Raw genomic sequence first — 25,423 nt, 5'->3', positions numbered from 1 at the left:
GTCAGCGCTCAAAAGCCAATCCGCCACACTCTGCTCGCCACACTCTTCGTCAGCGCTCAGATCGGCAGCGTAAAGGCCAAATTCACTTTCGGGAATTAATTATGATTTCCAAGGATCAACCCCGTAATCGCCACGCTTTCGGCAGCAAGGGTATCTGCTCGCCACACTCTTCGTCAGCGCTCAGAACCAATTGCCACGCACTTTGTCAGCGACAACTGCGAGTCGAATCTTAGAAGTGATCGATTAAGAATTTTAACACGAGATGAGATTCCAGATTTTGAGCTTTTCCTTTTCAAACTTATCTTACCTTTATTCTTAAAATTTAGTACAAGTTATGCGTGAGGCGCAGTCTTAAAATATAAAAGTACAGGGACTAAGTCCCAAGATTGAGTTTAAGGAATTGAGTGAGATTTAGGAAAATGATTTAGATCTAAGACTATGTGGCTGAGCAATTGAATGCTAGAGCCAAAGGAATGGCTGAGCAATTGAATGCTAGAGCCGAAGGAATGTGTGTAAGGAGCTGAAGTTCAGGACTATCTGGAAGGAGCCGAAGCTCGGAACTATCTGGAAAGAGCCGAAGCTCGGAACTATCTGCTTTCCGCGGCGTTTTTTCGCCCTATTTATACCCGAAAAAGACCGGAATCTCCCGCGCGAGATTCCCGCCATTTCCATTGCGTCTTAAGGGGGGAGGTTTTCTAGAAGCTTCTAGAACATTCTAGAAGCGTAGTTTTGGGCCCCATCTGGCCCCCAGCCCTCCAAGGGTCGTCCGATAAGATAAACATTTACAGGAAACTGAGCGTTCGCTCGGAATTCCGAGCCTAGCGTGCGTCGTTTAAGCGTTCAAAATTTCTAACGTGCGTCGTCGAAAATATAAAATTTCCGTACGTAACACCTTCTCCCTTAAGTCATACGTGGTACGTTATGTTGCCACGTATGAATTAATATAAAATGGAATAATGTACTTATGTTACTTTTGCCTTTGTATCGCTCGCATTAATGTCACTTATTTCTATTATCTTATTTTACGGCAGGTGGTAGTGAGGCGCAGATGTGTGGAGTAAGTAATTAAGTTTAAATTCGTGTATTTATAATTATGTCGTTACAATAATATATAAAGTAAACAATAATAATAAAAAAAAATATTGTATATGGAACGTATATAAATGTATGTGTTATTGGATTTATGATATTAAGTACAAAAGAATACATAACTAAATGATAAAGTCCGAAAAGAGAGAGAAAAGAATTGTGTATAAAAGTGTGTATAGTGTGTTATTATAGTAAATGTGTGTAGCAATAACTAATGAAAGTATCTAAATAGAGTCCACTTATTGATTTTTTTATTTTTATTTTTTATTTTTTTTTATTTTTTTTTTTCGCTCGTGTCTTGATGTTTCACTCGCGGTGAGTGGGAGCACCATGCCCCTGACCAGCCATCCGTGCCCGCAAGAAGGCCCTTACATTAGCGCGCTCCACCGCAGCCGGAGCTGGGGGACCGGCTAGGGGTCGTTCTCGATTCAAGTAGTCCTCGTACAAGGGTCCCCCTCGACCTCCATGAGGAACCTACTGGGGTCCCTCGAAGTACTGGGCGTCGATCAATTCGACAAGTTCAGGTGGGCCCGGTCGTCGAAGAGCTCTTCGGCGCATGGCCCGCCCCCTCATTAGATTCCTCATTACTTCGAGCGGCAATTCTACACGTCCCGGCGCACCCTCGTATTGTGATCGAGGCGGCACGTCGGTTAGTTGTGACTGCTCCTCACCGCATATAGTTTCGAGATCTGGTAACCTCGAATGGCCGGGCATGATGCTAAGGCGAGAATAGCGATCTTATAAGTAAACTTACTTTTATGCTATAATTGTTTTATTAAGTGTTACCTAGATGAAAATAGCGGATAAGTAGTATGCTAACGGGCTTGTGCACTCTTTGAGAATCGAGATCGTACTGGCTAACGCTCGAGTTTTGGGTTTTACATTTGTTCTTAACTTGTTAGTTAATATAGTTTTAACATGTGGATTTTATTACTTTCAGTCTTTCTTGAGAGGAAGAGAAAGAAAAGAGAGAAAAATATTTTTTTTTTATAGCTGTGGATACATATTGTGAGCTTCGTTGCGGATAGTAGATTTTTCCATGTTTTCCACATTGCTTTGCATAGCAATATGGTACAAAGGAGATCGTAAGAGTTGAGTGTGTGCGTGTGCGTGTTCGGTGTCCGCTGCAGTTTCTTCTTGTTCGGCCGGGAGCGGGGGTGCTCCTGCCTCTCTTACCTGTTTTTTGTCATCCTTCGGCGTCCCTCGCGCTAGATGCAGTAGTAAATTGGTCACCGAGTCCCACAGTGCTCCGACTAAATGTATTGACCATCCGTATATGGTGTGTAGTGCGTAACCGTGTATAATGGTGTCGATTATCAGCTTTGCTGTCCTTGCAAAGAAGTATATTCCGATTAATCCTGCAGTTGCATTACCGAAAATTAAGAACGTTCCCCAGATTTTCTTCCAGGCGTTCTCTGTGATTTTCTGTAAAGAGTTTTCGTCCAAGAGATAAGATAGTGACATCCCTTGTGCTATGGTCGGTTCCCCCATTACGCCTCGTGCTACGGTGTTCAGTATTCCGACCTTTTCGGCGGGAAACATTATGTGATCCCTCAGTTTTTCGAGGTCCTGATTGGTGTAAATGCCGCTTGCAGCCAAGGATCCTGGATCGCTGTAATGCCAGGTAGGCTTGGTCATCGGTTCCATTATCATGGGTGCCTTGCTGTATTCCACGTTCGGTGTAATGCGGTACCATCCGTCGTTTAGCTGGTACATTGTAGGAAGTACCCTACTGCACGAGATTTGCATTCCTGTTCTAAAAAGTATATGCGTTCGAGGTGTCAAGAAATATGTTTCGTTTCCCTTCGATACAGGCAATTGTTGATAACATTCCCGAGTTTGGCGTATTTTTACTTCCACTGGAGTACATTTAGTTAGATGCACTACCTCTCCAGAAATCACGGCTATGTATCCTGGGCCCTTCATGATTTGGTACGCAAAGTCGTCGGCAGCATGCATCGCAAGGCTGAGCGCGTTTTTCATTACTTGCCGTTCCAAATTGCAGCGTTGTTTTAATACGTCTGTGTATAAGCGATTCATTTGTGTGCGAATGTGTCGTTCTACATAAACAAATTTTGAATTTACGTAGGCAAAAATATCTATGTTTTCAATTGCTAACGGTCTTCTACGTGCAAAAGAATCTCCTTTATTTATTTCTAAAATTACGAGTTTTGGATGTTCCGTTTTTATTAGAGTGTATCCGCAAAGAACCTCCTCACCGATTCGCGTAAGTGCGAATGTGACATCTTGTGTCGACAAGGAATAGAGTATTTGTAATTTATCATTTGTTTTACTAACCATTTTCTTTGCTTTTCCCTCATACAGGACGTCGTAATGACTGAATTTACAATAATCATTAGGTATAGTTTCCCAGTAAGTATATCTTCCTTTAATATCCATACAATTGCCGTCTACATATTGACAAACGGTTCCCGTTCTCAAATGAATTTGATTTGTCTCGATATTAATTACTGCCCGATGAGTACTTAAGCTAACTGTTACTATTCCTTGTACAACCACATCTTGCCACGTACCATAAGGATCTGAATATTCTACTCCCGAACATTTCCCATCTGTCGATGCAGACCCCGCAAAAGTGATGGGTCGCGATGTCGTCTGATTTACTTTTAATCCGTGGATTACCTTATTTACTCTTAGACTTAGTATGCCCGTTCTGTGCATATTCCTACATTGATCTAACGTTGTGTCGACTATATATTCCGCGTGTGCGTTACTTACAGTTGATACATGAGAATGCATTCCGCAATAGTGAATCGTTCGCGAAATAGAAACCTTACATTGAATTACATTGGTTGAATCGTATTTTGACAATTGTAATAACTGAATACTTATCCCTTCTACGTGCGGTTCTATTAATGGTATATTACATTCTCCTATATCTAATAGCGATACGGTCGTTATATTAGTGTTCGTTGTTCCGCAATCATATCCGAGTATTCCAAAGGTTTCTCGTACGGAGAGAATTCCGATGACGGTTAGGCAGATTAGTGCCCGCATCTGTTTTAAATACAATATAAAAAGGTGTCATTAGTAAATTTGAGATTGAAAATGTTTCGCGGTACATGTTCAATCTCTTAATGTTTCGTTTTTCGAATTTTGTTAGGATGAACAATTCTTAGTTTTCCTTTGACAAAAACTTTGACATTACCGTTAGGTAAAATGTCTGTTATAATATGTGGCCCTGAATATTAATCGCCTAATTTTCCTTTCTTTGGCTCACTTAAAAGAAAAACTTGATTGTTTACTTGAAATGCTTGAGGATTTATTTTTCTATCGTAATAATATTTAGACTTTATTTTTGATGCGATTAGACATTCCCGAGCTAATTCTTGTAACTCGTGAATATTTGTTATTAATTGATATAAATAATCATCGTATGTTTTTCCTTTTGTTTCGTCAGTTAAAATCAATATTCTTTTTCAACAAATTAGTTAATGGTTTAGCTATTTTTGGGAATCCTTGTATAAATCTACGGTAATATCCGGCTAATCCGAGAAATTGTTTTACATTTTTCGCATTTTTAGGTATCGGGAAATTTTGAACTGCTTCTATCTTTTTAGGGTCTGGTCGAACTCCGTTTTCCCCTATTATGTGTCCTAAATAAGTAACTTCTTTCCTTAAAAATTTGCATTTCTCCGGTTGTAATTTTAAGTTTGCTGCACGTAATCGCGCAGCTATTTTTTCAAATTTAATTGCGTGTTCTGTAAGAGAGCTTGCATATAATACTATATCGTCTAGATATACAAAAATTTCGTTTCCCTGTATTCCGATTAATATTCTATCCATTAGTCTTTGAAAGGTCGCAGGCGCATTCTTTAGACCGAAAGGCATGCGATCCCATTTGTAATGTCCGTATGGTGTTGAAAAAGCCGTTTTATGACTACACAGCTCCACAAAAAAAATCGACATTTTTTTTGCGGGGACCTGACCCACCTTACTATATGTAATCGAGCATGCTGAAACCGAATCCGGAGTTCAAATAACCCCATCACGTCAGGTTTTTTTCCTAACCTCAAAAAATAGGCTAAAAATCATAAAATTCAATAAAAGCCCAAACAAAACTTTATTGTCATATATCCCATCAACCCCACAACTCTATAACCTTAAAACCCCATAATCCTAAAACCTCATAACCTCAAAAACCCCATAACCCTATAACCCCATAACTCCATAGATGACGAGTCAGAAGGGTCGCTTCTATCAGTGTCGAAAACAAAAAAACATTTACGTTTAAAGCCTATTACGGCAGAAGTGCGTTTATTTATTTATTTATTTATTTATTTATTTATTTTTTAAATGTATATATATATATATATATATATATATATATATATTTTTTTTTTAGCAGGGAGTTATATTTCTAATGCTTTCTAATGCTTACTGTTCTAGAATTGCCCTTGCAAATACTTCTTTTTCTTCTCTCACTCTTAGGTTGTAGACCTTGGCGAATGTCTCTGAAGCTATAGTCCAACCTGCTGTCTTCTTAATTGTATCTATGCTGACGCCGCTCCTTTTTGCCGCCGAGGTCGAAGCGTGGCGCGTGCTGTATGCTGAAAAGGTCTTTGTATCCACTCCGCTTATCGTTAGTGTTGACTTAACCCAGCGGCTTAGGGTCTGCGTTGATACAGCCTTGTAAGGCTTTTTGAACGAAATAAAGAGGCTTGTACATCTGCCTCGCAATTCTCGAGTTCGTTCCATATACGCTTCCAGTGTGGATGCCACGCAGATATCTCTATTCTGAGGGTAGAACGGAATTATTAACGTTGGTTGTTCTCTTCCTGGACGCGAAGTTTTGATCCTCGCTGGAATCTTTATCTCGATTAAGTTTCTTGCTTTTTCGATATTCCGCACATCTATGAGTGCTAAGGTCTGAAATCTGTGACCTGTTATTAGAGCGAGTAGCGTGACGAGCTTCAATGAAAGTTTCTCTAGGTCTAACTCGTTGTTCGATGTCCATTTTTCCAAAAAATTTATCACGATCCTCGGGTCCCAAGTCGAGTTGTACTTTGGTCTCGGTGGTCGTTTCTTCGAGACGCCTCTGCAAAACTTTTTTACCCTGTCGTCTTAGCACCTTATTTGCTTTATTTCGTTAATAAAGCACCTCAAAGGGAACAGAAACCTGCTATGTCCACGTCGTTGTTCCTGGGTTCGGCAGAATGTAGGTTTTGTGGCAAAAATACATAGGCCTTACCCACACGATTATTCAATTATTTAGTTATGGGGTTTTAAGATTATGGGGTTGTGGAGTTGATGGGATATATGATAATGGGGTTTTGTTTGGGCTTTTATTGAATTTTAGGATTTTTAGCCTATTTTTTGAGGTTAGGAAAAAAACCTGACGTGATGGGGTTATTTGGACTCCGGATTCGGTTTCAGCATGCTCGATTACATATAGTAAGGTGGGTCAGGTCCCCGCAAAAAAAATGTCGATTTTTTTTGTGGAGCTGTGCTATCGTCGGGGTGCATTTGTATCTGGTGGAAACACGAAGCCAGGTCAAAGATCGAAAAGTATTTTGCACCGCCTAACTGATCTAATATTTCTGTTATATTCGGAAGCGGGTACGCATCACCTATTGTTTTATCGTTTAGATCGCGAAAATCTAATACCATTCTCCATTGTTTATTTCCTTTCGAGTCTGGTTTTTTAGGAACTATCCACACAGGCGTGTTGTATGGAGATTTCGACGGTTTAATTATGTCTTGATCTAGCAATTCATTAACTTGCCTATTTATCTCCTCCTTATGGATTACCGGAAATCTATACTGTCGTGTGTGAATTGGTATTTCGTTCACCGTCGGAATTCGGTGTTTTAAAACATTCGTATGATCGAGTTTTTCTCCCGGTAAATGAAAAATATCCGCATTTCTTTCTATTAATTTCACGACATGCAATCGTTCTTCAGCATTTAAATGCGTTAGTCTTAGCAATTGCATTATTTTATTTTTCCTATCATTTTGTTTCACGTAGAAACATGATCTCGAACTTGACTTTCTAGACTTTTTGGATTTAGGAATTGAATTAGAGCTTGAGTTCGAGTTTGACGTAGAATTAGAATTAGAATTGGAATTAGAATTTAAATTCGAATTTGAGTTAGAAATTGAATTAGAGTTAGAATTGGAGTTAGAATTCGAATTCGAGTTTGAGTTAGAATTTGATTTTGAATTAGAATTGGAGTTAGAATTCGAATTCGAGTTTGAGTTAGAATTTGATTTTGAATTAGAATTCGAATCTGAATTACGATTTTCATCCGTCTCAAACTCATATATTTTAATTGTAGGGATAAACACCCTTTCTTCTTCATCGTTAGTATTTATTACTTGCAGATATGCCTTCGCATCTTGTACTTTAACTAAGGCGTTTCCTAAGTAAACACCTTTTGTTACGCTTAACCGCGGTACAATCCTTCTTTCAACTCTGGATTTGCGATATTAACACGCATGTACGAAATTGCTCTCGCAGGAATAGTGAAGATTTCTTCTTTTTCTTCAAAAGGTATACTAACGTTATTCCATTCCAATTGATTTTGCTCATAATTGACTTTTGCTCGAAATTGTTTAAAGAAATCCGAACCCAAAATCCCATTTTGCGGAATTGGAAAATCGTTTTCGACTAAATGAAAATTGACTGGACATCCTAAGATATCTACCTGTGCCAGCCCTAAGGTGGTCACATGGTGCGCCGTAATTCCACTAAGTCTTAGAATTTCATTTTTATCCACTATGGTATCGGAAGTAACGGAATTCTTTTTAATAATATTCGGTCCTGATCCACTATCTACTAGGAATTTTAAATCTTCCGTAAAATTTGGACCTGTTAATTTTACTGACGGAACGTCTTCTATTTGAGTTATGTTTACTGTTCGGTAGCTGATTCTTGTTCCCCTGCTATTATTCGAGTGGGGCGAGTCTTCGTGTTTCCCGGGGCTGCCCCTGTCCTCGCGGGAATTCGCTCGTTTCCCTGAGGTTATGAGTTCTGATGGAGACCGTTATTATATGCGCGTCTACGACACTCTTCTAATGTATGACCGGGTTTCTTGCAATATCTACACGTTACCGTTGCATTTTGATTATTGAAACTTTGATTGTTAAAATTTTGACTATTCGAATTCTGGTTGTTAAAATTTTGATTGTTAGAATTTTGGTTGTTGAAATTTTGATTATTCGAATTCTGAGCACCCGAGAACGATGGCTGTCTACGGTTATTATTATAGTTGCTATTGTTGTTAACATTATTTCGCGAATAACCGGATCCATTTCGATTTTCGTTATTTCCTCGGGGTTTATTGACCTGCCAGCATTTATCTGCTGTGTGCCCTTTTTTATGACAGTACTGACAAACGACGGTCTTGGCTTCTATACGGCGCGTCGAGGCCTTCTTTTCGGCGGGCGCGCTTTCCACGAGCATAAAGCTGCAATTTCATGGAGCGAAGAAAAGCCAGCGTTTTACCCCCACTCCATCAATTTTCGTCAAGTTGGCTTTACGGCGTTGCTTCGCTCAAAGTTCAACACAGTTGAACTTTTAGCGAAGCAACGCCGAACGCCGAAAACACGTGGTGATACAGAGAGAAAGAAAGAAGTCAAAAAATTCTAAAAAGTTAAAAAATTCGAATAAGTATGGCTGAAGGGATACCTGAAGGGGAACTGACTGATAATTTTACATCGCCAGAAAATATAAACGAAGTTAGTATATATTATACAGTAATAAGCATATTTATAGGTTAGGTTGCTCTTTATTTCTTATTTATTTAAGTTATATAAATTTATTTGTTATATTGTAGGAAACTCTAGTGTACACCTGTGGCATGTGTGAAACTATCCTTCATAAAAATGAAATAGATCCGCATCTTTGCTTTGAAGGATTTAATGAATTTTATATAGATGAAAATTTATATATTTATCCTCAAAGCGGTGAGTATTAATGCCTTTTTTTATTATATACATATTTTGTAAGTAGCATTAGTGGATGCTGTAATGTGCAGATGACGGACAAATTATTCGGAAAAGTTTGGTGGACGGTACGGAGGCAATGGTGCTGGAGCCGAGGGAGGAGACCACCCAAATCCAAAACCGAGAGGCCGATGGCAATTGGCAAAACCAAAAAGTTTTGCAAGAGGAACAGCTTATTGAAGAAGTTCGTAAGCGTCCCGCGCTGTACGATTGTCGTCGTCCTCTTGCAGAACGAGGCCTGAGAGCCAGAAATAAACTATGGGAGGAAATAGTTGCAGCAATGAACTGTAATATTCTACGTTCATAACTTGACTGGAATAAAATTTATTAGTATGCCATAAATATATTTTTATCTTTTCCAGCTACGATGGACGTTGCAACTATAAAAAAAAAATGGAAATCTCTGTGCGATGCTAACAGAATCCATAGAAATAAACAGCACCAACCGAGTGGCTCAGCGGGAACACGAAGAAGTAGCTGGGTGCACGCTGAGCGGATGCAGTTCATTAATGATATGCAGCTTCAAACCGAGTACGTATATATAAATTTACGAGCGTACAAACGTGTCTCAATGCACTAGTACATTTTTATTTATATTTATTGCATGCAAATTTAATGCAAAACTGTATGTTAAAGGACTGCAACCAATATTCCGGCGTCTGAAGGTCATGAGGAACTATCCAATGATAGTGACATCTTTCGTGATGGCAGCATTGGCAGCAACAGCAGCAGTCGTGGATCACGTGAGTAAACTAACAAGTCTACTACGTAGTACTAGTGGAGGCAAATTAGGTTTTGATCTCGGAACCGGTTAAAACTACTCGGATGTTTAAAAAATGTTTTCTTAGAATTTCAATTTTTCAGATTTTTCTTGAATTTCCTATTTAAAGCGTCAATTTTTAACCCATAAACATTGTAGTGTTTTTAATTATCTACATTTAAAAAAAAACGTTCAAAACCGAGTAGTTTTAACCGGTTCCGAGATAATGCACTTTTTTGGTTTAATTTGCCTCTATTATACCCTTTATTTGACTTATGAATATAATTTTAATAGATAGGAAATACAGGATTTGTGAATATGGTTGTAGGTAAGCGTCGTCTCAGTATAGATGAAGATAGACCCTTTGATCGATTGGTTGATGCCCTCGGTCAACCACCTACAATCAACATTCCGCCGTTTACACCTCCTCCTCCTCCACCAACACAACCGACTGACAAAGCGGCTTTATTTGGCAGTCTCGTTGCTGCCCAACTTAGAGAAATCGATCCTCGGAGAGTGGACGATATTATGCTACAAGTGATGCAAATTCTGAGTAAAGCGAAGAAACTGTAATCGAAGGATGCAAACGATTTAGAGAGAGCGAAAAGACTATTCAGTGATGATATAAGTATAAGATGATAAATGTTTTTGTTAAGTTACTTACATAATAAAACATAATAAAAAATTATAGTTTTAATTAATGTAATGTTTTTTTTATAATTCAATAACATTCCGCCGTTTATTTATACCTCCTCCTCCTCCTCCACCAACACAACCGGCTGATATAGACAATTTTTTATTGTTTTTACAATTGACAATAATACAGACATAGTTCTCGTATTGTTGTCGTTTATCTACTCTTTTTTTTTTAGACTTAATAGTCGCATGGATAATCTTTAGCAATGGACTATTATTATAAAATGCATTTCTAGATGCTTTATTAATTTTCAAGAACATACTACACACACACACACACACACACACAGGTTATATACATATATAATAACTTTTTTGTCGCAGCAAACTGATCAAGAGACATGGTAGTTTCTCGCGCCAAGTACGCGTATGAAACCTATTGCCACGGCACTGCTCCCTCGTTATTAAAATAGCGACAAAATTCATTTCGAATTTTTATGCATTGTCGGGCACTCGTGTTCGATCCACAGTTTGAGATGTCTCTGAATGCACATCCATTTTCCATGATGACACGCCAAGACCCTGGTCTAAAGTCATTTGGACAGTGTGGATCATCGGCATCGATCAAACCCGGAGGCACATATGCGTTCTCATCAATGTCCTGCCGGCGAAGCCAATTATGCAGACAAATAGTTGCTTGAACGATTAGTTTTGCGTTATCAGGACTGGCGATAATTGGTTTTCTGTATACTCTCCATTGACTGGCGAGTATACCAAACACGTTTTCTATCATTCGTCTCGCACGACTCAGACGGTAATTGTACACCTCTTGCTCTGGTGTAAGTCCTCTACCTGGATACGGACGAAGCAAGTATGGCTTCAAAGGAAAGGCTTCATCTCCCACAAGACAGTAGGGTAAAACAGGTCCTCCTTCTCCAACCGCTGCTGGCTGTGGAATATTCATTCCACCTTCTTCGAACGCTTTCCCCATAGCACTTTCTTTGAAGACGCCACCATCACTTCGTCGTCCGTATGCCCCGATATCCACAAAACGTATTATATAATTTGCATCGCAGATAGCCATGAGAACTATGCTGTGACTGTGTTTATAATTATAAAACGCTGATCCAGCATTATTGGGACACTAAAAGTAAGAATTGTTATCTCAAATTGTACTTCCTGTTAAATTCTATCGTATACCAACAATGATTTTACGTACTTGAATGGTGACGTGCTTGCCATCAATGGCTCCAATGCAATGAACGAAATTCCATCTTTCGTTATAATCATTGGCGATATCCACCCAATCTCTTTCTTCCAGTCGGCCCGGAAGAACCAAAGGGCATAAAACATCCCATATTGCTTTGCAGGTTTCATGGATGATATTACTCGCTGTTGTCACTCCCACGAGATATTGGTAGGACATCGATATCATGGAGTCCCCAGAAGCAAGATATCTATAATATTTAATATATAATATACCAATATTCATGCATTAAGCAAAAATGTATAACGTTGTTACGTTGTAACGTTGTTACACTACAAAAAACACTCAATTAAAAATTAAATTGGATCAAGCAAAACAAACCTCAATGTTAATGCCAACCGTTCAGCTGGTGAGATACTTTGTCGAATGACGTCCTGCTTTTGCAATCTTGGTCCAACCATGCCCAACAATTCTTCCAACTGAGTTGCGGTCATCCGAAAGTAATTGTGGAATCGTATGTCCTCCAATATTAACTTCGGGACCGACGCAAAGAAAAAACTATGTTCATCACGATTTTCGAAAATGGGTGCTACCCAAAACCTTTTCTTCGCGTATCTTCTCTTTTTTTTCATTAAATACATAGCAGCTATAGCGGCTATGCGTCGTCTCCTTACAACCTCTGCTGCAACTGTAGCTGCCACTGTACGTCTGTAATATTCAACGTACGCGATGTACTGTCTATAATAATTGGAGTACTCCATTTTTATTATACGTAGTTCTTCTTCTTCTAGGTTAAGTAGCGTTAGCTCTGCTTTTCAATGCCACTTTGCATTGCGCGAAGTAGGGGTAATACGCCAGCTTTTCTTCGCTCCATGAAAAAGATAGAGGCGATAGCGTTAGCTGTTCTTCGCTGGCTTTACAGTGAGGTGGAGTGGGGATAAACGCTAGCTTTTCTTCGCTTGCGTGAAATTTCAGCTTAATGCGTCTTATCATTTTTATAGTTTCTAATTCTTTTTCGGCTTCTATCGCGCGGCTCTCGATTTCCTCGAACGTACCTTCTTTTGATATTATGATTTCTTTGTTTAATCCGCGTAAAAAACTCATTTTTAAATGCTTCTCGATTGAATTTTGGAATTCGGGGCTTAGTAATCCTGTTTCTCTTTTCTGAGCATCGAGTATACGCTTCCCTAATTCTCGGACGCGATTCGCATATGTAACTACTTTTTCGTCTTTCTTTTGGCATAAGTAAGCTAATCATCCTTGGGCTTCATAAACTGTTTCTCTAGGACCGTATTTTGTCCTTAAAAATTCTACCAATTCTTGCATGCTGTTAAATGTTTTCCCGAGAATAGTTCTATGCGCGTCACCCTTTAACTTATTACGCACCGCGCAAACCAGGTTTATTTCTTGTGACGGTACGACCATGCTGAGTGCTTCCTCGCAACCCTCGACAAAATATACGAACGGAATATTTCCTCCGTCATAATTCGGCACTGCCTCTAAGGCATCTCTAATTGAAAAATGTAAATAGTTACCTATTGTCCCTTCGTTAATTACCATTCCTGGATTTTGTGGTCGATTAGGTGTGGTCGATTGATTTACTACTGTCTGCTGTAGTTGTTGAAGAGCTTGTTTGGTATGAGCTATATATATATATATGGACTGCCGCAGATCGTTGATTTCATTTGCGTCTTCATTTCCTTGACCCGCTGGATCTTTATGTGGCGTGCGCGACATCATGATTTTCGTTCTTCACTTGTATTATTTTCTCACACAACTTTTATTATCCCACCGCTGTCACCAAATTTATGTCACGTTCTGTCACGTTCTGTTTGTTGTTCGTCCGTTTTTTGGTCAATGCATTTAAGCAATTTACCAGGGATTTGGACAAGTCGTGTGAAGGCTATTATTATTATTGTTGTTATTATTCGGGACCAAAAAGATATCTGAGTTTATAAATTTTGTACCGAGGATCACTTTTATTTATCTGATTATAATGGGGATAATCGATGTCGAAGTCGACAGGAATAGGTTTAAATGGAGGTGCGTTTTGTAGTTGTTGTAATCGCTGGAGGAGGGGAAGAGGATCTTGATTAGAAATTACTGCTTTTTTAATCTGGAACCTAATTTTTTTAATTTGAGTTCGTCTACCTCCCTTTTTCGTCATCTAACCCGAATCCTCGAAAATGAATTTTATAGCTCGCCACACTCTTCGTCAGCGCTCAAAAGCCAATCCGCCACACTCTGCTCGCCACACTCTTCGTCAGCGCTCAGATCGGCAGCGTAAAGGCCAAATTCACTTTCGGGAATTAATTATGATTTCCAAGGATCAACCCCGTAATCGCCACGCTTTCGGCAGCAAGGGTATCTGCTCGCCACACTCTTCGTCAGCGCTCAGAACCAATTGCCACGCACTTTGTCAGCGACAACTGCGAGTCGAATCTTAGAAGTGATCGATTAAGAATTTTAACACGAGATGAGATTCCAGATTTTGAGCTTTTTCTTTTCAAACTTATCTTACTTTTATTCTTAAAATTTAGTACAAGTTATGCGTGAGGCGCAGTCTTAAAATATAAAAGTACAGGGACTAAGTCCCAAGATTGAGTTTAAGGAATTGAGTGAGATTTAGGAAAATGATTTAGATCTAAGACTATGTGGCTGAGCAATTGAATGCTAGAGCCGAAGAAATGGCTGAGCAATTGAATGCTAGAGCCGAAGGAATGTGTGTAAGGAGCTGAAGTTCAGGACTATCTGGAAGGAGCCGAAGCTCGGAACTATCTGGAAAGAGCCGAAGCTCGGAACTATCTGCTTTCCGCGGCGTTTTTCCGCCCTATTTATACCCGAAAAAGACCGGAATCTCCCGCGCGAGATTCCCGCCATTTCCATTGCGTCTTAAGGGGGGAGGTTTTCTAGAAGCTTCTAGAACATTCTAGAAGCGTAGTTTTGGGCCCCATCTGGCCCCCAGCCCTCCAAGGGTCGTCCGATAAGATAAACATTTACAGGAAACTGAGCGTTCGCTCGGAATTCCGAGCCTAGCGTGCGTCGTTTAAGCGTTCAAAACTTCTAACGTGCGTCGTCGAAAATATAAAATTTCCGTACGTAACACAGGAATCATAACCTGATTCCTGTCAACTTTAACGTTTAATATTTCGCGTCGCGGGGCAGAGCGACACTTTTTCTGCCAGATTCGGTCGTTTCGTGCAAAAACGCGTCGAATGAGCCTAAATTTATCGTTTTTTGTGCGGCTGTAGCTAAACTGAAGAATTACCAATAATTTTTATATTATAAGGAAAATGAATATATAGAAATGAAACGGAATGAGCCGTTAAAAGTTACTGTCTTTAATAAATGTTACAATATAAGTTTTATTCAACCAAAATATTTTTACAACATGCATGACTTTTTTCTAACTTATTTTGTAGTACTTGGTACATTATATTTACGTGATGTCAATATCACGTAAAACAAATCATGCTGAACGAATACTCCGCGTAAATCAAAAGGGACAACTTTATATCAAGAGACACGGTAGTGTCTCGCGCCAAGTATACGCGGAGCGAGACCGACCGTGACTCTTTTACGCGACGCGACGGGTTGCGAGTACTCGAGATGTTGAGATCTCGATAACGAGTGAACGGATCAAGTTCTAAGTAGGCTTGATTGATAGCTTGGGGTCGATTTGGGGGGGGGGGTATCTCTTATAAAATTTTCCGCTACGTGCCCTACGAGCGGAGATATTGCGACGCAAAGTCCAAATGTGTGAAAATTTTATTTAAGATACTCCTCCTAACGCCGACGTCTCTCAATTATAACATACATATAACAGAGTAACGTCCTTTTCACTTTTTCGACACTGGCGCGCTAGTATCGCCAGTTTCGATAGTACATGTTGTACTGCACGCAGTGCAGATAGTGCGTTTAGTGCGCTGTAACAGTTCAGTTAACCTATATCGAGAGACACGGTAGTGTCGGAGCGAGACCGACCGTGACTCTTTACGCGACGCGACGATTAATTCAAGGTAATTGTTTTATATTATATGTAATTATCCTATAATTATCCTATATATCTGTTATTCTATATATTACTGTTACTTATTATAACCTCAAAAGGTAATCGAACATAATCACCTCAGGGAACGTTATTATTATCGTCTATCGAATTAAAATATACCGGCCTGTGCGTACAAAAATCTCTTAAGCTGAAGCTCTCTTAGACTTAATAATTTCTCCTCTCTCTTTCGCTAACTCTCCAAGTGTACATTTATTTTATTTTAACCGCAAAAAAATATAAAGTGCCGCGCAGCTGCATCTTCTGAGCAATTATATTCAAGCTCGAGATTTCTTTTAATATCATTGTGGACGCTGCATGCAATTCGTTGCGATATATTTCGTGAAGATAAGGTAATTATGTTCAGAAGTATTACGACTTTCGAATCTGGCGTGCATAATTTTGTAAAGCATTGTTTTTGCTTGTATTATACAGCTGATCGAAGTATTCACGTAAATTTGACAGGCTCTAGTTAGTTGCGTGGACACGAAAAAGCGGAGATCATGAAGAAGCTGTTGAATCAAGCCTCTATGGCATACGGCAGCTCGTTCGTCGACGATATGTCCCGTTCTATTAATGGCGATATATTTTTGTTTACAACCATTTTATTAGACGTTACATGAGGTAAAATTCTGAAGTCTTGAATTGTGCAATCCGTTGTCAACTATATAAAACTCTAGGCTCTGATCATAAATTATCCAAATAGCACGTTAGATTGAAGTTTCAATCTTTCAGGTTCTTCTTTAGAAAAAGAAACAGCGGACAAGGCAGAGGAATCGCCGAAAGAGGATATAAAACCAGTGCATGAAGAACCAGAATTTTCGGATTCGACGAAAGAAACAGACGAGAAGGAGAAGAAAAAGAGCGAGACAAAAGTGAACAAGGATAAGGCTGCAAATAAAACCGAAAAGGCGGATAAAGAGAAGAAAGCCACGATCGTTCAGATCAAGGAACCTATCAGTTTGGAAGAGATTAAACTAGGATCATTAATCTTGTCTGGTAAAAAACTCGGGGAATCTCGAGACAAGTGAGCACAGATATATTTATTCGCAACGTGAAATAATAAAAAAAAATAATTTCCATCTTTTATATATATTTTGTTTTAAATTTTATTAACGTTAATGTAAATATTACTCTTTTTTTATTGCCTCTTCTCTTGGCAAATATAATTAGCATAATTATGATAAATATAATTTATACTATTTTAATAAAACTTTATCCTTACTTTTCTTTAGGATACATCGTTTGGACGTGCACGATTCGAAAAAAACGCGCCGCGAAACTGCGTTAAACAACCTCGAGTCGTATGTAATCGATGCGCAGCAGAAGTTCGACTCCGAGGAATTCTCGAACGCGGCTACCGAGAAGGAGATTGAGGAGATTCGAAAAGCATGCGCCGAAATCTCCGAATGGTTGTACGAGGATGGATTCACCGCGACCGCGGATGTTTACGAGGAGAAATTGATGGAACTGCAAAAGTTAACTAACGACGTCTACGAGAGAGTGTTCGAATACCGAGAACGACCAGAAGTCATGAACGGAATGGTTTCGCTACTCAAAGGCAGTAGACTGTTCTTAGAGAATATGCGTAACTTGAGTCAAACGACCGAAATTATAACGAAGGTTGAAGTCGAGACATTAGAAAAATTGATCAACGAGACACAGGTAAACGATTTAATTTTAATAATATCTAAAGTGACTTTGACTGACAGTATATATACTATTATTATATATTTATTAGTATAAATGTAAAAAGCGATATTTTTCTCCAGGATTATCACGATACAGTTTCGAAATATTTCGAAGATGCGCTGCTAAACATACAAGTAAAATACAAAGTCCGCCAGATCGCGAATAAAATGGAGTTACTTGATAGAGAAATTAAATACCTTCTGAACAAAGTAAAGATATGGAAACCGAAACAGGAGTCTGCAGCGAATCAAACGACGGATAATAAAGGTGAGCGCACGATAGAGGAAAATGAAGAACCCGCAGCCGATTCCGATACTGAAAAAGACAAGGCTGCGGAAGAATATACGGAGGAGCAACGACAGGAACCGGAGACGACGGATACACAGGATCCAGTACTTCTACCGGAAAGCGAGGAAACACAATTACCTAAGGAGGAAGTTCAGGAAAAAACGCATCAAGAACTATAAGAAATAGTTTATTTAAAAGTGTGATTCTTTGTTATTGATCGACGATATCCGTCGATTTAGACAATTTTTCTATAGATTACTTTCGTCAGATGCATTTAAAGTTAAAGCGGAAATTCTCTCGTGCGTTGCTGTTGAATAAGTTGTTCTGCGAATGCGAATACGAGCTGTTCCATTTGATTAATAATATGTATTTATATAATGGATATGGTTTCATCGTTCATTCATAGCAGAAAAGTTATTGCAAGAGTATAAATTCTTATCGAAGATTGTTCGCGATAATTATGTTACACAAGTGCCAAGCAACAGCAGATCCCGACAATTGATAACGGATTATTTGATAATGGACATGCGTAAAGTTAGGCCAGTTCTGCGAGAGGAATTTATCTCTCGCATCTTTACGGCATGAATTTGTGACTTTACATGTAAAATGCTTCTGCTGCAAGTATATCTTTTAATGATCTATTATCACGCTACATACGAGGTTGCAGTATAAAGCATACTATTGCTTGTAAAAACACGAATGATAGGACGTATATATAAAATAATTTTGGTTCGTAAAATAATTCTTGCATATCTTTCGGGAAGTGGATCTTTTCGTGTAGTAAAACAGCCCTAAGTTCTCGCAAAATGTATATCGGTAGTCTTCGAATGAATTTATCACGTTTTCCTATATGCATTGATTTGTATCATCTTTTTTATAAAGGAAGATTTACATAAATCTTTCCATTTTCTGTTATTTATAGTGATATCATATATATATAAAAAAATATGTGACATTTCAGATATTCTAATATATATTTCTTAAAGAAGTTAGATAGAATATATATGGAATATTGGTTATTTTGTAAATATATATATAACCATTTGCACAATGTGAAATAGATAAAAGTCGGCCCCTCGAGAATCGTAAGATAAGATTGCTTTTCTGGCTTCATCAATATTTAGATGAGTTCTTTGAAAATCACGAACACGATATGATTATTCTACTGCCAAATAGGGTGAACCAGCCAGTGAATGAACAAATAAGCGGCGTCTCCTATTCATTAGAGACGTGAAATAAAATTATTATCCGTATCACTTTCAGCATCGATGTTGTACACGTCTTGAATAAGTCGTGATCAGCACGAGGTACAAGAAAGAGACACGGCAGTTTGAATGTCTATGAAATATTTTCAACGTTCTATTTATTTCGTAATATGAATGAGCTAATGCCAAAATGACTGTTAAACAATACGTAAATATAGTGAAACAACAAATAAACATATACATGTAGTAAATATGGCAGAGAAATATAAGACATGAAATTATAAATGAAACAAGTCAAGTTATTAATATTCACTTCACAGAGAATCATGTAATGTGGGTCAAGATCTTTCAGAATAATCATTAGTTAATTGAAACATTCGAGAATACAAGTGAACTAAACAAGATGCTCTTTATTATATTCTCTCTAGTGCGGATGACCTTAAATTTTTATAAAGTAAGCTTAAAGAAAATGAAATGACTATTAATAAAACATTTTTCACAATGTAAATGTAATCAACATAAATTCAAATAATTATTTAAAACATATAAAAATGGAATAATGCGTACTTAACCGTTCTTCAGTCAAATTACTTTATGATTCATAAATAACGAGAACTTATTCAATAAGTATTCAAACAATAGATGTAACTCAGATCTTTATATCATTTTGTAATTATTACAATTATTGGCTGAACTATTAATCCCAATTTCTTATGGTGAGTAAAATTTACTTAGCAGCATTAATCCATTTGGCAATATAAACACCAGTAAATTGATATATCAGTCGCAGAGATTCGTCTGTCAGAAATTCGCATTTAAACTAATATCTAATTCATGAGAATTAAATACTAGATACTTTATGTTTATGTAAACTTCGTAACACCCGAAAATATATCTAGAATTGTAACGCAAGTAATTAGAAACTAAGTATGTATAGGAGATGTTTACAATGCTTTGTCATTAACAATTCGACCGATTTCCGTAATAAGGAGCGAGTGATCTTAAGAGAGACCATTTATCCGTAGAATTCTTCGTACAAGAAAACATAGAAGACGTGTAAGGAAACGTCTAACAAAACGTTAAAGTTCCGCGTGGTTGCAACCGATATTAGCGATGTTTTACTTTGAGTACTCAAAGGTAATAATCCCGGTAGTTAAGGCACAGGATTATATCGTGGGATGATGCCTAGCAATCAACAGCGAGGCGACTGTATATCTCAGCATCCCATGTAAAAAGGAAACCTCCTGAATGTACTGCAATCAGAGAGCACATATAGCTACGAATGTAGTACCCTCAGTCTGCTCTATGATTGTCGACCAGAACATCAAGAGTTACCTTATATTCAGCTATTTCACATACGTGAAATAGTTCTCCTCCTTTTAGGAGACTGGCGGAACAGTGAAAGCCTGGCAAGCGATCATGGATCAAACCTCCTTCCGTATCAAGACATAAAAAATGGGCGAATCCCCGAAAATGGCGACGTCCTTCCTTCTCATAAACTTCGTCCTTCCTTCCTTCTCCGTGTTCTCCCCTTTCAATATTTATAACCTCGTAATGGAATCGTCGTACGTCGTACACGCTGCAAATATCGGCGGCAGGTCTCAGAATTTCGGATGAATAATATACCGTAGGCAACTCAGGGTAGCTCGGACACGTCTGACCACGATGGACGAATGATGTTGAATCCCTTTTGTTTTTTCTCTCGCTCCCCCACGTTCGTACTTCCGAGAAGAACCCGGAAATCGCTTATTGCTAAGTCGCTATGCGGCTGTGCCGCTGCGCGCGCAACGCTCGTATGCTCGTTACTACGGCCTACGTCGGCTATGACAAAATCGTATCGAATCGGTTGACGTTTCAAATTTGCCATAGATGGCAGCACGCTTCATGGTCGAGGGACTTCAACGCGGCAATTTAAACAGATGTAGTTGATTCAATATATCATACTGATTATTTAAAAAAATATTAAAGGTGCTTTCAGAATAAAACATTTAGAAAATAAATGGAAAAGTGACAAAAGGACCGATATACCAGTGAATGAACAGAATTGCCAGTAAATGAACGGCTGCTTACCAGTGAATGAACATGTATTCCATGTAGATACATACCTACTAATGTATATAGATGTCTTAATAATTAAGTTAAATATTATATTTTAACAATCACAGAATGTTATTTTTGCACTGGAATAATACTATAAAGCATATAAACCTATGTATTATAAAGCTAACCTAACCTAACCTAACATAAAGCTTTTTTGGTTTCTTTACTCTTGAGAATAGTTTTAGGTATCTCGAATCGGGGATTGAAGTAACTTTACTTCTTTTTAGTCTCAGAATTATCTAATTCCTTTTTCTTTGACGTAGACTTCCTAGTTGCTCTTTTTTTATTTTTTAGAATAATTTGATCAACATTTATAGCAGGATCTTCTGTGGTTATTGAATTATGCAAAAAAAATAGATTTTTAGGCAAAGACAAACAATATGAAAGAGATACTTATACACACATCTATTATATTATATTTCTTATACATTCTTTTTTATACATTATCTCCACTTACGTAGCTAGGGACGTTTTTTTAATTGCACGTTGTCGTGTCTTTGGTTTTGAAGTCTGCTCTCTTTCAATTTTCGCTTTTTTTTTTATTTCTGCCTGCTCTTCTTTCTCTTTCGCTTTTTCAGCCCTTGCTTTTCTTTTTTCTGCTTTTGCAGCCTCAACCGATTCTTTTTTAATGTTTTGCTTGACAAGCCGTTCCGCAGCTTTTCTTTCTTTTTCCTCTTGCTCTTGTTTTATCAATTCGTAATAATCTTTCCATTTTGAAGATGTTATTGCGTATGGTAATTTTTTTTTAAGAAATTTGGTTCTTGATTGACTTTCTGGTTTTTTTTTTCTTTTTTCTCGAACTCGGGCCACTTAAGATGCTTTTCCCATATTTTTTCTATGGGTGCGTTTTTTCGACTAGACAATGCAATTTGTGACATATAATACTTCTTATTCTTATTCTCATTTGGCAAGTTATTTTCCTCTTCAGTCGAAGTTTCCAATGGAGCATTTTCTTGCTGATGAGTGGTGCTTGATGCACGTTCATTTTCGTCAATCTTGTTATTTCCATCGGAATGACTCTCTTTCTCTATATTTGTTTCATGGATTCCCAAATTATTATTCTCTTCGTGTAAGATATTCACTATGCATTCGCTGACAATAGTTTCATTTTCATTTTCCTTCAGGTTGTTCCGATTTTCATCTAAGACTAGTCGTGTATACTCGCTACCAATCATCTTTCTTTCTTCCTTAGTGGAATCCTCCATAACGATCTTATATATTGGCAAATCCGCTGAAAATGCATAATAGAAACAAAGAAATAGGTAATAAGCGATCGACTCAAAATACACCTATTCATATATTTTTACTCTATTTATTTTTTATTTTTATTATGTATTTACAAAATAGAATTCATATATTTTTACTGTATTTATTTTTTTTATCATGTATTTACAAAATAGAATTCATATATTTTTTATTATAATTGTAAATTTTGATTGAAAAGAAATGTTATTTGATGTAGAATATTAAAGTTATTAATTATCTGATTAACCGCACCATACTCAAACTTTCGTAGTACAAAAATGCACGAAGTCTGTACAAAAAAATGTGTAAAATATTCAAGCGAAAAATTTTTTAATTGGGGATGATAGACCTGACTTACAATTAGGATCTGTCAATTCTTTGAAGGGAAACGAGATAGAATCCTCAACTTCTTGCAATATTGCATCGTCCGAGATCAGAATGACATTTTCTTGAGCCTGTACTAGAGTGTTGGCAATGCTTTCTTCGTCGTTTGATATATGTATACCTTCAACATGATCGGTACAAATTGTCCACAGCGTAAAGAGAGGATCGGTAGCATTTTCGCCTTGGATTGCATTTCTCATTTTTGCAAACGATTTGGCTTTTGCGCGTCCAATAACGTGCTCTATGACTTTCTTTGTTGTAGCAAAGTCCTGTGTCGAGATGGATTTTAATGACATTTGTTGAAGATTGGCTCTCCTAGTGGAAATGCACTTACTATAATTAACCGCATTCTCGTCGAAAGGATACAATCCGCAAGTTTTAAAGCCATTCTGAAAAGTTTCTACTTTAAGTAATAGACGGTCAAAAGCTTTTTTGAATAACAAAGCAAAATTTACTTTCGTAATTGGTTTCTGCGTTTGCTGTTTGTGTTCGTTCACTACTTTTTTCCAATATGCTTTCAATGGTTTAAATATTGTAACGTCGCACGGTTGCATTATGTGAGTGGAATTAGGCGGCAAGCAGTAGAGAATGATTGCGTGTTCGACACAGAATTTTCGAAGTTCCGAACTGATGTGAGATTTATGTCCATCAAGGAAGTATAGCACCGGAAATTGTACGTTATTTCCTACGCACCATGGATAAAAAACATTGGCTACATATTCATAGAATGTGGCGTGTATCATCCAACCACTATCTGACCGACCAATTGGCCACCCGTCTGGGACTGATTGGGCAATGTGTACCGGAATTATTTTATAGGGAAATACGATCATCGGTGGTATTGCTTCACCAGCAGCAGAAAACGTGCAGAGAACCGTTATGCACTCTTTTTCCTTGCCGTTCGCAATTTCATAGAAATTTTTCTCGCTTTTTGGGCCTAATAACAAACCACTTTTCGGGCAGGTTTGTACACCTGTCTCGTCACCGTTAAATATGCTGCGAGGTCTGTTAAGAATATCAAGCACATCGTTTTCTTCCAAAAAGGCTCTCGCTTCAGCAAACCACTGTCTCAGTCCTTCTTCGGTGACACAGGCACGAGCCTTCGAAATAATTTCTGTATTTTTTTTACGAATTTCTGGATGCCTTTTTAGAAATAGATTCATCCATTTTTCACCCGGTCTATTATTTTTAAATGGATTTTTGCGTGGACATTCTTCGATGACATGTTGTACAGCATCCTTCACCTCGTCTGGGTGCATAGGAAAGCCAACCTGAGCCTTGCCTAAGATCCACTTCTCTAAGCGATCCTTTTCTGCCTCTGTAAGTATCGACTTGGGTCCCATCTTACGCTGATCACGAACTTTGCAAGTGTATCTGCCATGCAATGTTGATTTTGGAACATTATATGTTGCTGCTACGGTGGAGATTGACATACCACTCCGAGCAGCTTTCAGAGCCTCTTCCATATCTTTTTCAGTATATTTAAATCTTTTATATACTTTTTTGGGGCCTTTCTTTTTTGCCGATGCCATCTATGAACAATAATATTATTGATGAGATTTTCTTTTTATTCAGTAACTACAATACTCATAAAATTTAAAGGAATATATAGACATAAATAAATAAATATAAATATTGACCAGTTATTTTGCAATTTCACCAAAAAAAATAAGACAAAAATTAAAAATGTCAAGTCAATTTATCTATTACTATCTAGATACTACCTAATTACCAAAATAGAGCCCACATGTTCATTCACTGGGAAAAGGTTAGAAAATCACACCAGTGAATAGACATCATTATATTTAGCGTATTTTTACGAATTTACAGAAAAATGTTTGACAAAATAAAATATTGACTCTTTCTTTACTTATATGATGCAATATTTACCTTCGAAAATCAATTATAACGCTTATTCAAACGTAAAATCGCAACCTCTCCAAAACTAACCTCTTATTAGCTTGCACGTCATAAGCATGAAAATATTTCTCCTTAAGTCGACACTTTGTTTATAACCGTGACATTGATCTCAACGCCACCTGTGAATTTTTCTCTTAATTTTCATCACAAAATCATTTATCTTCGATCCATAATTTTTTTCATATTTAAAATATAAGTGATTTTGTTCATTCTATTCATTTTATTCATTCATAATAAGGAATTGCTTAAGAAACGAGATAATCCTGCTTGACGTAATATCAAATATTAATCAAACATTAAATATTGCAGTCTAAAATTCTAAATAATTAATCAAAATTAAAATTCTCTTATAATATAAAGTATAGATTGTATACATATCTTGCGCCATAAAAAATTATATATATAATTATATAAGTTAGAACGCAAATCTCTTTTAGCGCTTAGCTACGTATATGGATTACGTACACAAAATGGCAGTAGCTAGCGCGGAGCTATGTTACATGTGTGAGATGGACAGTTTGACTGGCACGCTTCAACAGAGGATAGAGGATGCATTAAACAGGGTAAAAACGGAAATTAACTGCAATGCAGAATTGAAACGAGCATACCGGCTTATACAGGAACAGTCCATCAAAAGCAGTAAAGAAACAACTGAGAAGCAATGAACTTTTATAGGGAATGTTCTAATATTATAGAGATCGAGATTGAAATATGCTCAGAGCAGGTTTTATTTTTTCTATTAAAAAAAAATTAAAAGTAATTTGTTTCATTATGGTATCTACATATCGTCGACGATTCATATATCTCTGCGTACTAAGGAAAAAAAAACAATCGGTAAGAATGTCAATGGTACATAAAAAAATATCCAAATACGCGCCGTC

The 25,423-nt window shown here is 37.6% G+C and overlaps 3 protein-coding genes across 3 annotated transcripts; 2 read left to right on the top strand and 1 right to left on the bottom strand.

Moving 5' to 3' along the window:
- The first annotated feature begins 8,513 nt into the window (after window positions 1–8,513).
- On the top strand, window positions 8,514–10,518 carry LOC139786444 (uncharacterized). Its single transcript, XM_071725607.1, has 6 exons — window positions 8,514–8,790; window positions 8,889–9,018; window positions 9,090–9,344; window positions 9,420–9,588; window positions 9,694–9,800; window positions 10,146–10,518. The coding sequence occupies exons 1-6, from the start codon at window positions 8,725–8,727 to the stop codon at window positions 10,388–10,390; spliced, it is 972 nt and encodes a 323-aa protein (XP_071581708.1). The 5' UTR covers window positions 8,514–8,724; the 3' UTR covers window positions 10,391–10,518.
- Window positions 10,519–10,597: 79 nt separating this feature from the next.
- On the bottom strand, window positions 10,598–12,640 carry LOC139786443 (uncharacterized). The gene is made up of 3 exons (XM_071725606.1): window positions 12,042–12,640; window positions 11,673–11,910; window positions 10,598–11,597 (listed from the first exon to the last, which is right to left on the bottom strand). The coding sequence occupies exons 1-3, from the start codon at window positions 12,419–12,421 to the stop codon at window positions 10,890–10,892; spliced, it is 1,326 nt and encodes a 441-aa protein (XP_071581707.1). The 5' UTR covers window positions 12,422–12,640; the 3' UTR covers window positions 10,598–10,889.
- A 3,571-nt stretch (window positions 12,641–16,211) lies between these two features.
- LOC139786445 (hypoxia up-regulated protein 1-like) lies at window positions 16,212–18,070 on the top strand. Its single transcript, XM_071725608.1, has 4 exons — window positions 16,212–16,275; window positions 16,444–16,735; window positions 16,944–17,373; window positions 17,481–18,070. The coding sequence occupies exons 1-4, from the start codon at window positions 16,212–16,214 to the stop codon at window positions 17,865–17,867; spliced, it is 1,173 nt and encodes a 390-aa protein (XP_071581709.1). The 3' UTR covers window positions 17,868–18,070.
- Window positions 18,071–25,423: the final 7,353 nt, after the last annotated feature.

Source organism: Temnothorax nylanderi, unplaced genomic scaffold (assembly GCF_030848795.1).
Source record: "Temnothorax nylanderi isolate EJ_2023f unplaced genomic scaffold, tnyl_v1.0 TNYL_tig1037_pilon, whole genome shotgun sequence".
In the NCBI taxonomy this organism is placed as follows: domain Eukaryota; kingdom Metazoa; phylum Arthropoda; class Insecta; order Hymenoptera; family Formicidae; genus Temnothorax; species Temnothorax nylanderi.
Note: the sequence above shows the minus strand (reverse complement) of the source record. Positions and strands in the feature narration are given on the sequence as shown.

Bases quoted from the DNA above. Each gene is read 5' to 3' on its own strand.
- LOC139786444 (XM_071725607.1), top strand. From the start codon at position 8,725: ATGGCTGAAGGGATACCTGAAGGGGAACTGACTGATAATTTTACATCG. The intron at 8,791-8,888 runs GTTAGTATATAT...GTTATATTGTAG, and splicing joins CGCCAGAAAATATAAACGAA to GAAACTCTAGTGTACACCTG. The intron at 9,345-9,419 runs GTAATATTCTAC...TATCTTTTCCAG, and splicing joins AATAGTTGCAGCAATGAACT to CTACGATGGACGTTGCAACT.
- LOC139786443 (XM_071725606.1), bottom strand. From the start codon at position 12,421: ATGGAGTACTCCAATTATTATAGACAGTACATCGCGTACGTTGAATAT. The intron at 11,911-12,041 runs GTTTGTTTTGCT...TAAATATTATAG, and splicing joins CGGTTGGCATTAACATTGAG to ATATCTTGCTTCTGGGGACT. The intron at 11,598-11,672 runs GTACGTAAAATC...TCTTACTTTTAG, and splicing joins GCAAGCACGTCACCATTCAA to TGTCCCAATAATGCTGGATC.
- LOC139786445 (XM_071725608.1), top strand. From the start codon at position 16,212: ATGAAGAAGCTGTTGAATCAAGCCTCTATGGCATACGGCAGCTCGTTC. The intron at 16,276-16,443 runs GTTCTATTAATG...TCAATCTTTCAG, and splicing joins GTTCGTCGACGATATGTCCC to GTTCTTCTTTAGAAAAAGAA. The intron at 16,736-16,943 runs GTGAGCACAGAT...ACTTTTCTTTAG, and splicing joins CTCGGGGAATCTCGAGACAA to GATACATCGTTTGGACGTGC.